This window comes from Cicer arietinum, chromosome 5, assembly GCF_000331145.2.
Source record: "Cicer arietinum cultivar CDC Frontier isolate Library 1 chromosome 5, Cicar.CDCFrontier_v2.0, whole genome shotgun sequence".
NCBI classification, from domain to species: Eukaryota; Viridiplantae; Streptophyta; class Magnoliopsida; order Fabales; family Fabaceae; genus Cicer; species Cicer arietinum.
In genome coordinates, this window is record NC_021164.2 from 76395376 (window position 1) to 76405697 (window position 10322).

A 10322-nucleotide genomic window follows, 5' to 3' on the forward strand; every position below is an offset into this window, starting at 1 on the left:
GGGCCATTTTGTCTCACAGCAAGCAATGTAGATGTAACTTCATCGCTATTATTTTTTTGTTTTTGTTTCTGACTTCATCACTTTTTAAGTGTACGTGTAAGCACATAAGAAATAACATCAGACAACTTTAGTTACAGAAACTCATTATCAGTTTATTTTTGTTGAGACTAAACAAATTTTACAATATTTTTTCTAGGAGCAACAAAATTGAAACTTAAAGCAATTTTTTTGAAAGCAAAATCTAAAATCCAGTACAGCCTGGTGAATGACACTTATTTCAATTTTTAATTTTTAAACAAACATCTGGTTTACATTAAAATAAATTGATATACGAACACCCTAGATAAAATCACAGAAGAGTAATTCCTAATTGTTTTACCCCAAGACCGGAAAATATATATATGGCAACCTGTATTGAGGCTTCTTAACCTTATAGGGGATTTCAGAAACTTAATTGCAATTTAGCATTATGGCATCCTTTGAAGAATGGGGGCTATGCAATCACACCTATATGAATACAGTCATATTTCATGACCAAAAAGGCAAGAAATACATCAAAATTGGAGGAATAATATTAATAATAATACAATGAAAAAACCACAAAAAACTATGATACACTCATGGAAGGAGGCAGGGTGGATTTCCTGGAGCACTCAAACGAGACTTGTTGATATAATTGTGAACGCGAGCCCTTGATTCGACTGGGTTATATAAACACTCAAAAACCTGCATTCTGGCTTAAACAATCGGTTGAGGCTCACTACATGAACTATTTAATTGTGGATTTTCTCTTCGGTTGCCTGGATATGGACCAATCTCATTGATAATATTTTCAATTGGGCCATGGACTAAAATTCTTGTCAGTTGCTCAATTATCATGTCAGAGTTGCCCCACCAACTGAAGTGCCTGTTTCAGAATGGTGCAACGACGTTGGCAAATGTTGTTGCACATGCGTTTCATTTGCCAGACCGAGAACAGATAAAGTTGATCTGCGCATTCATGTTGTAATTTTGGTTATTTACAAAGAAATCTAGAGCTAGCTTTTCTAAAGTACCCCATAAAGCAAAAAAGAATCTCAAACAAGAAACTATAATATATTCACTTCAAAGTATATCTGTATATCATTTCTTTTAATTATTCTCCCACAAAAAAAATTGTTGGTGATAATGGATCAAAATATACTAGAAATCAAATCACATTAAAATATCTTAACCTTTACTAGTTCAGGAATAACAGCTGACAACACTATATCATTTATTTTAGTACCAATGTACACACACAAAAAAAAACTTAAGAACCCTTGAGGAGTTGTTAACCACCTTTATGGTTATCTGTTTAGCAAAAAAAAGCAAAGGGGACTTGGAGGTTAATTTTAAAAAAGTGAATTTTTTCTTGAGCAGGAATATAAACATTTAATAGCCCTAACAGTTAAGGGCTTATTAATTCATCTTAAACTGAAAATGTACCCTGGTGAAGTACTCAATTCATTGCAGAAGTTCTTGAATGCCTCCTTTTCTAAAATAATCATGTTAAGGGATTATAACTTCATATTAAACTAAAAAAGTACCCTGATGAAGCACTCAAAATTCATTGCAGAAGTTCTGGTATGCCTCCATTTCTAAATGTCTAGAAAAGCTTACCTAGTAAGTGAAGATTTTACAGTTGGTTGATTGGCATAAGAAGCTAGGGGCCCTCTGAGATTAGCATGCCTGTTTAGTGCACTTTCCAGTTGTTGAGGTGGCAACTGCAAGGACAATACCAAAAAGGTTATGATTCAACTCCACAAAACAACTTATAAAATAAGGGATGCAGATTATAATCACACTATTCTCTCAACAAAAACAAACAAGATACTATGTAAAGTTGAGAATGCAGTACCTGCAATAATACATGAAAAGAACGTGGCTGTGTCTGATATACACATTTTAAGAAACCAACCCAAAGTTTTGGCATTCGCCACACCTGCACTCAGTATAAAGTAAAACATCAGCTGCTGAAAGTCCGTATAGCAATTACCTAAATTCAAGATTAAGTAAGCGTACCTGTTTGGTCACAAGTTTTGAGAGTATCTCCATAACAAAATCAACCTAAACAAAACACCAAAACTAGAAGTATAAGTTGACATTTTCTCAATGCAGTCCCTGATATGATAAAACACTACCAAACACCACAAAGTACAACAAAAACACAAAGTTATATCAATCAAATCTCATAAACTACTAAACTAATGTATTCACAATTCATTCTCATAACGCCAGTATACCACATGTCATCTAAAAGATATCAACTTCGATATAGTATAGCTTAACACTCAAGAAATGTATTAACAAAAACAGCAGCGTGTGTATACTAAAAATTGAAAAACAAATTTACCAGTGCTGGAAAAGCATCAACTGCCTGAATAACTGTTCTCATGAAAAGCAGAGGCAACGGAGTTTGATCAACCTGAATATTAGTAATAATAAGGCAAATAATAATTAAGGTACATCCGGTATTTAATGGCCAAGTAAATACTGAATCTACTAACCATCTGGTTCAAGGCCTTGGCCAGAACCTGCTGAGTGAACACTGTACGTTGTTCAAAACAAGCCGAGCAAGCATCTGTTATCTGATAGTGCAAAACAATAATTCAGAAGTCACAACTTATGTTTTATGGGTTTTCAACAGTTGATATAATAGTAATGAATAAGTTCGTACAGCTTATCAGATTTTGGTAAGGTAAATGGCGATGTGCATATGGAAAAATAATAGCATTATCGTTATTGAAAAATTGATTCAACCACAGTTGCATTTTAGACGTCAGACCACGGTGCAGACAATCGCAATCAGCCCAACAAAATAAGGGAAAAAGGCATTTTAATTTTCTCAAGGAAATAAATAATGCACATGTCACAAAACTTAGATAAGTATGCGAAACCAGCAAAAACACATGATATGTCCCATTTTTTATTTTGTATAGATCAACAGTAGTCTGCAATAATGACAAAAGCCGAGTCCCTTTTAATAAAAAAATAACTTATTACTTTGCCCGCAGATGTAGGAGAGGAGGAGATCAGGACTCGATATATCTAGGTACATAAAAAGATAGAAGAAGACATGCCTTCTTAAGTGCAAGACCATCTTTCTCTGGAACAATTCCATGGATTGCAACCAACACTTCTACAGGTGTCAAAGCTGGACCTGTATGAGCTGAACCCTGCCATGAATAGCTTTTACTACTTAGCACCCATTTAGAGGGGGGAAAATAAATACTCCCTCCGTTTCACAATGAGCTTCACTTTAGAACAAAAAAAAAGTAATTTAAAAATGAATGTCATTTTCAATGTAACTGTAATTATTTTTACCCAATTGCAACCTTCAGTTATTATTATGTGCACTACTTGCAAAGTATTAATTCTACTTTGTATTTATGACAGTGAAAAATACACCAATAATTAATAAGGGTAATTTTGTAAAATGACTAACTCTATTACATTTCTTAATACATGTGCAAAAACATTAATGAAACGGAGGGAGTAATATATTAACTTACACAGTGCAGTTAAAATTTCACTTTCTGTTGAGGCCAACTTAAACATAGGTCTCATTGCAGCCCAAAAGGAAACTGATTTATGGAAGTGGATTGTGAACTAAATACGATAATGCCCTCGACTCTAGCTAGCCCGGAATAATGAGTAACAGAAAAAGAAATGAAATTAAGCTTGGGAATTCACATATACCTGTAATATGTGAGCAAGTGCCCTTTGAAATTTTTCCAATGGAAGGTCAACAAGTCGTGGGAAAATTGGTAAAACCTGCAACGATTAAACAATTGAAGCTCAAACCTACAAATATACACCATTCTTACAACAAGAACATGCCAACCAACATCAATATAAACATCGCATCATGTGCTTAAAGTACACTACATACAGTTTCAGGATAAAATGTTTAACCAGATTGAAAATGACAACATCTTCAAACAAGTGTACAACTTAATTATATCTGGCTATAAAGATGGTGGTCCGCAAACAAAACATTCTTAGTATAAGTTATAGAATAAGTTTTACCAGCAGGATCTAAATTTTACATTGGACAGATACTTTCAATAAACTAAATACCAAGTGAAAGGAGGGTTATAAATGAGTATCTTATCATCTAAAAAAAGTATTACGGATAAGAACACTGAATATCTTATGATCATCTGATAAAGTATATATATTCTGGTTAGAAACCTGAACCATGCTGCCTTGTTCTTAATTTCTAGCAACAGATACTTTATCATGGATGTGGATGAAGTTAAGTGATTGCAAGCACTATTAATAGTATTTAGCATAAAATGGCATTGTAATAAAAACGCCAACATATTTTGAGAATAACTTATATGTACTAATACCCTTGCATCCAATTAGATCACACCATGATGCCACTTTGTTATGTTAGTTCCTATAACATCTCCACAAATACCTAAATGGTAATATGTGATTGGATGCATGTGTAAAAAAGTTGTACACCGACAGTCTATGGAAATTAAATTTAAACATTTTATATGCTAAAATAGAAAAGAAAAAATGAAAGAAAGCTATCAATTGACCTCAGTCTTGGAGAGTGATGACAATAATGGAACAAGAATTGTAACATCCTGCAATAGAGAACCAGACTTAATATAAAAAACACAAAATCAAAGCATTGGCAGAAAATTTAACATTGCTTTAAGCTGTTAGGCATACTCTAAATTTAGTTTCATATAAATGTTTAACGGTAGATATCAAATCAGAAGATGGTGTTGTGTCTTGAGTCAATATTTGCAGCACCTTCAAAAAAATAACATCAACGTCAAAATCAGTATTCATGTGCTAGCAATCTACCTTCAGTAACAGAATAAAATAAGCTATGCTTAGCCATGAGAACATGAAACTACCAGTGTCAGAAGATTTTCACTTCCTTTTGGTGGATCAGATATGATACTGAGCAATTCAGAATAAGATTGCCCTAGGGCCCTCACAAGATTAGGAATGTGGCGATGAAAAGCCTGCAAAAGCATTAGAACAAAGTCGGAACCGTTAAAGAACCCTACAGTTATTGCAACAATTATACTCATAAACTAACATAATAAACAAAAAAAGACCTGCTTGACAGTTCTTGAGGCTTGCCCATAGACATCAAATACAACCTGTAGAAGACTGGGTTTCTGCAAGGATATGAAAATTGCGTCAGCTACCAAAACAGATGAAAAGTAATAATCATTGTCGTCATAGTCAAGAGCCAAGCTTTACATTATACATAAAACTAACCTTTGTACATAAGGCAAAAAATAAAGAAATGAGGCGTTGCGCTTCAGAAAACGATATAGATGAAACACTCTGGATAGTTGGTTTAGCAACTCTAGCAGTGTCATTTTCAGAAATTGTAGACTCCAAAACCTGAGAAGTGCCACTTATTTCAAGACTTTTGACCTGAAAAGTTTAACAAGCCACTATTGGTGATCAGTTTATCAAGCACGGCAATGACCAAACCATATCTCTCTCTGTTTAAAAGCTTTCTGAGCAAAATAAATACAGAAAAATATAAATAATCAGACAAAGCACTATCTATGTCAAATCCTCAAACCATATACATGCAGTTTGATTTTGCATGAATTCAAACTTCCTCGTACAGGCTGGCCAACAATAGTTATATATAATTCATAAAAACCGATTGCCTTGAAATGGGGTAGCTACTAGATCCAAATCAAGTAAATCAATCAAATATCTTGTGGAATTCTCTAGAGCGATCATTACAATTTATGACGAATATAACTTCAAGTAAAGACAATAGAGAATATAAGACAAAAATAGTACAAGTAGAACTCCTGTACCTCTGCTCTTTGTTCAGTAGGTCCAGATTGCACTGCATCTGAAACTTCATGATCTACCGCAGAGAGAAGCATTTTTGTTGCAAATTTCACAACATCTTCTGCTATGTAACTAAGTTGAAAGAGCTTGTTTGTCACCTGTCCAACACAAGCAAAAGCATTTGGTTGAATTATTAATAATAAACAGTATTTGATTTCATACAACCAGAGATTTATATAGCTTATACCAGTCGAATAGCTTTAGCTCTGATCTCATCTTGTGAGTGGACAGCACACTGCCATTATAAATTAATATATTAAAAAAAATTAGAAAGGCAACATAATAAACAATTTCAACAACATCAAAGGAAAAGACAACACGAAGAAAAGAGGTAAACAGATAACAGTTTAAATAATGTCATTAAAGTGTGAGAATTGTTGACATGTGACTAAGAGGTCAAAGTTCAAGTACATCTTGCAAATATGCAATGTAAGGCTGTGCTTAAATGGGTCTAACCCCTCCCTCAACCACACCACAGCTAGCACTTTATATAACACCAGGGAAGAGAACATTCACAGCCCAAATGACAATATTACTAGAGAATCATGAATGGCAGCTTACCTTCAAAACTATTCCTAAGCAGTCTTGCCGATTTTGTGGACGTCCCAAAATTAAACTCCAGATAGCACCAAGGCCTTGAGTTACACGCTCAATGTCACGGATAACTTTTCCATCATGGTCAATAACATCAGAATAGCATAGATCATTCAAAATCTTCAAGGCTGATTCAGGAAGAAATGGAACTTCACCAAGAAGTCTGCTAAAAGACTTGTCGGAAGCTGGAAAAGAATCCAACAGAGTTTTGGCCTACACAGAAGTAGTAAATCTGAGTGTTATAAGAATGAAATTAGTATTAAAAGACATATAAGTGTCATTACAAAAAAGACCAAACAATCATTTATGAGCATACCACTCCCAAGAGAAAGTTATCATATAAAACAGCAGAAGATGAAGAGTTTCTGACTGAATCTGATATCGTCAAGGAGTGAAGATGGTACAGAACATGCAGAACAAATTCATGCCCCTGAAAATTCATTTGTATGTAATTGTTTAGAATTATTTAACAGAAACTAATGAACAAAAGGTGGTCATGTGTTAGAAATTATTTTACAAAAAAGACACTAGTATGTTAGAATTATTTAAGAGAAACTAATGTTAGAATTATGAAAAAAGTCAAAGGCGAATACTAATCCAGACATTCCAGTATATTTATTTTTTTTATAACCAATACTTGAAAAAAGTCAAAGGCGATAAAACAAAACTTTGTTTTTACCAACAAGTCACTAGTCACCCTTTTAAAATTCTTCGGTCTACCAATAAATAATAATTATAATGGTTTATCAACCCCATAACATGCATACTTGACAAAATCTGCTATACAAATGACGTTGAAATTTACCATAATGATTTTTTTATATATAAATCATCATGTTAATATAATTGCATTTATTGCCACTTATTTATCATCTGATAGAAGAAGACTCATTTGAACCATAAAATACCATCATACAAGCCTCATTCAATGAATGAGTATAACTAGCAAGGCTGTAATAAAAAAAAAATCACAGATGGTTATAATTAAAAATTGGCAAGGTTAATTCCTATCTTTTGTAATATAAGTAATAAATCAACGTCCAATAAAAAGGGGGTCACTGGTGTACCCTTTTAGTGGGGAACACCTTAGTCTGAGCCAAGTAGTGCTCATTTTTGGATCCATGATAGAAAATTATGTGCAATTCTGAATGGGTTTGAGGCATGAATAGCAACTTACAAAGTACCCTTTTTCAAGAGAGTGAAATGTATAATGATAATCATACAAATGGGGGAAACAACTGCACTTGAAAAGTATTAAACAAATTTCTGTAACCTGATTAAAGGTATAAATAAATTTACATAAAAATTTTGAACAAATTCTAAAATGCAGATGAGACACCTTTCGCCAGTGGTCTTCCAGAATGTGTTTTTGCAGCATCACAGTGATCCCATTATCATCATCAATCTGCAATATAAGGCCAAAATAATAATTGATAATGCTGCTCAGAACTTGTGGTGTACAAAAATTGCTCAGGGCTTGCATTACAGCCGTTTCTTTTATGTCAAGTGAACTGCGGCAGTTAGTGTTTCAGTTTAGTAAAATATATATCTCTTATTTTTCATCCTTTTAAGTAGTAAAAAAACTACCACATGCATTTATTTTTCTTTTCTGCAAAGAAAAACTAATAAAATTGATGGAGAAGGGATCAAGGCTCAAGATGAGCAATGACCAAACGAATTTTATAACAAAAACTAATAACACAGCCACCCCATATCACCAAAACTACAAGAGATTAGCTACGAATGACACCACAATGCCCCATCGTGATATCCCAGTAATGTGGCCTAAGTTTCAAAAACTATTCATGCTGTCAAAACAATGGCAGCTTCACACTCCCCATAAGAAGCTTAACACTCCCAACTGCAGCTTGAACTCAACTATGAACAGCTACACATTATGCGTAGACTTCTTCAAGAACCACTCTATTAGTCCACCTCTCCCAATTACTTAATTGTGACACAATTATTACAAACAGTATTCCAAAACAGTCTCCACCTCTTCATTTTTATCGCCTCAATATGACTGAGATTCATTGCTCATCCTACCCAAACCCTCCTCTGTTACCATTACAGCCCCGAAACAATATATTACAACTTTTTTCTCTTCCTGTTTTAAAAGAGTAGAATATAATAAATTCAATCAATCAGCACCATCGCACACCACACAAACCATAACTATCTTTAACAAATTCAATTAACAAGTGCCCAGCATCCCCACCCACTACTTTGCACTAATGTATCTGTAATGACAGACCAAATCATACCATTGGGTTGGCTATCCATTGCGAGATTGAGTTATCAAAACCACCTGTTTTTTAAAAAAAGTAATGTTTCCAAACATATTTTAAGGGACACAAACACATTTGTTTAACAACTTTTAGGGTAAATTATTACACTACGTCGCTGCCTACCTTAAAAGATGCTTAACCACACTACCATCTCTAATATGCAAATTACACTCATTTCAATAAGATGCATATGGCATTTTTATCTCTGGCTCTCAACATCATCATCAGCTAATTTTTAACCCATACTAATTAAGATTTGGGATGAATTTTCAATGCCGTGAAGGGGAGTTTAAAGCATCATTTCATCTTCTAAAATCACTAGTGAAGTATTCAAATTAGTTGTCATTGACATTAAAAGTTATAGAGAAAGGAAAAAGATCGTCATGAGGCTCATATATAATTGTTCATCACCACTAAGGATCGTTATACTAAAATTGTGAGAAGTAAAGCCAAATTAAGATCATCGAGTGTAATTCACGCTAACTTTTAGTAAGAGAACAACCAGTTCAGGCCACAGCCAAATCTTTTTTGTCCTATAAATCTTACAATTTGAAAATTTTCAGTAGTACCTCTGAATTTCTTATGGTTAAGGCAATTGACTTTATATTGTAGCATATATATAAATGCTAAGTAACTAAACAACAAGAGAGGAAGCCATTTGAAAACTTATGTTAGACCACATATGTAAAAGATATAAAATAAAAAATAAAAACAACATGTTAATATCTTCAAATATAACTAATATCCTGGAACACAAAAAAAAGAAACAATTTTTTACCTGAGCTACAAGTCTAGCAAGTAGTGGCATGCAAAACTGCTGACAATCTGCCCCATGCAATTGTTTGTACGACTCTAGTATATGGCTAATAGCCATGTGTTTCACCTTACTTTCCTGTTCTTGGGATAGTTGAACATATGGTGGAAGCTGTGGCAACTCAAGACAGGTATCTTCTGATGTGGATGGTACTTGGACGTCGATAGAAAACTGATCAAGCTCTAATAGAGATGATGGATCAGTCCCATTTATTTCAGCGTCATCTGAAATATTTACTGTACTGAGATCCTCATCTCTTGAATCAGTGGATGAGACCCCGAGATCTAAAGAAGCATTTGCTTCCGAAATCCGGTGATCTCCAGGCCTTTCAAGAGCCTCTGTTTTAGGAGTAACCTGATCAGGTCCTGAAACTAGGGAGCCATCAGAAATCATATCATCAGTTTTTATTTTGATTGTTATATCTGATTGGGTATCGCCATCAGTGCTTGGAACAGGATATGAAGCAGGCTTAATAGAAGATACAGGATCCTCATATTCTAATTTTGCGGCTCCAGTATCATCTGTAATTGAGACAGCTGCTCCTCCAGGAATTATTGCTCCACGCCGCGGATCCAGACGACGGGGATCCTGAAAATTTGAAGTTCAAGGAAACTCAATTTGTATTTTAAAAAATAGATATAAAAATATCAACTGGAAGATACCAATCATATAAATATCAACTGGAATAGATACCAATTCTTGCAAAGATCTAGCGGATTTTACCCTGCGTGGATCACGTTTAGAATCAGCAG

At 34.1% G+C, this 10322-nt stretch overlaps 1 protein-coding gene across 3 annotated transcripts in view; it reads right to left on the bottom strand.

The window, feature by feature from the left end:
- Positions 1 to 242: 242 nt before the first annotated feature.
- Positions 243 to 10322, bottom strand: part of LOC101491573 (uncharacterized) — a 21320-nt gene continuing 11240 nt past the window's right edge. Inside the window, exons 9-29 of one of the 3 annotated variants that reach the window (XM_073369187.1) lie at positions 10264 to 10319; positions 9535 to 10158; positions 7808 to 7873; positions 6785 to 6898; positions 6436 to 6681; positions 6062 to 6109; positions 5838 to 5972; positions 5275 to 5436; positions 5109 to 5171; positions 4902 to 5012; positions 4711 to 4794; positions 4575 to 4622; positions 3721 to 3795; positions 3102 to 3197; positions 2529 to 2609; positions 2375 to 2446; positions 2044 to 2088; positions 1880 to 1963; positions 1642 to 1745; positions 1468 to 1516; positions 243 to 990 (exon numbers count right to left, since the gene is read on the bottom strand). In XM_073369187.1, coding sequence (XP_073225288.1) covers positions 1486 to 1516; positions 1642 to 1745; positions 1880 to 1963; positions 2044 to 2088; positions 2375 to 2446; positions 2529 to 2609; positions 3102 to 3197; positions 3721 to 3795; positions 4575 to 4622; positions 4711 to 4794; positions 4902 to 5012; positions 5109 to 5171; positions 5275 to 5436; positions 5838 to 5972; positions 6062 to 6109; positions 6436 to 6681; positions 6785 to 6898; positions 7808 to 7873; positions 9535 to 10158; positions 10264 to 10319 — 2345 coding nt within the window. In that variant the 3' untranslated portion in view covers positions 243 to 990; positions 1468 to 1485. The remainder of the gene's footprint in view (positions 991 to 1467; positions 1517 to 1641; positions 1746 to 1879; positions 1964 to 2043; positions 2089 to 2374; positions 2447 to 2528; positions 2610 to 3101; positions 3198 to 3720; positions 3796 to 4574; positions 4623 to 4710; positions 4795 to 4901; positions 5013 to 5108; positions 5172 to 5274; positions 5437 to 5837; positions 5973 to 6061; positions 6110 to 6435; positions 6682 to 6784; positions 6899 to 7807; positions 7874 to 9534; positions 10159 to 10263; positions 10320 to 10322) is intronic. The other 2 variants (XM_073369186.1, XM_073369185.1) reach the window with 2 other exon arrangements.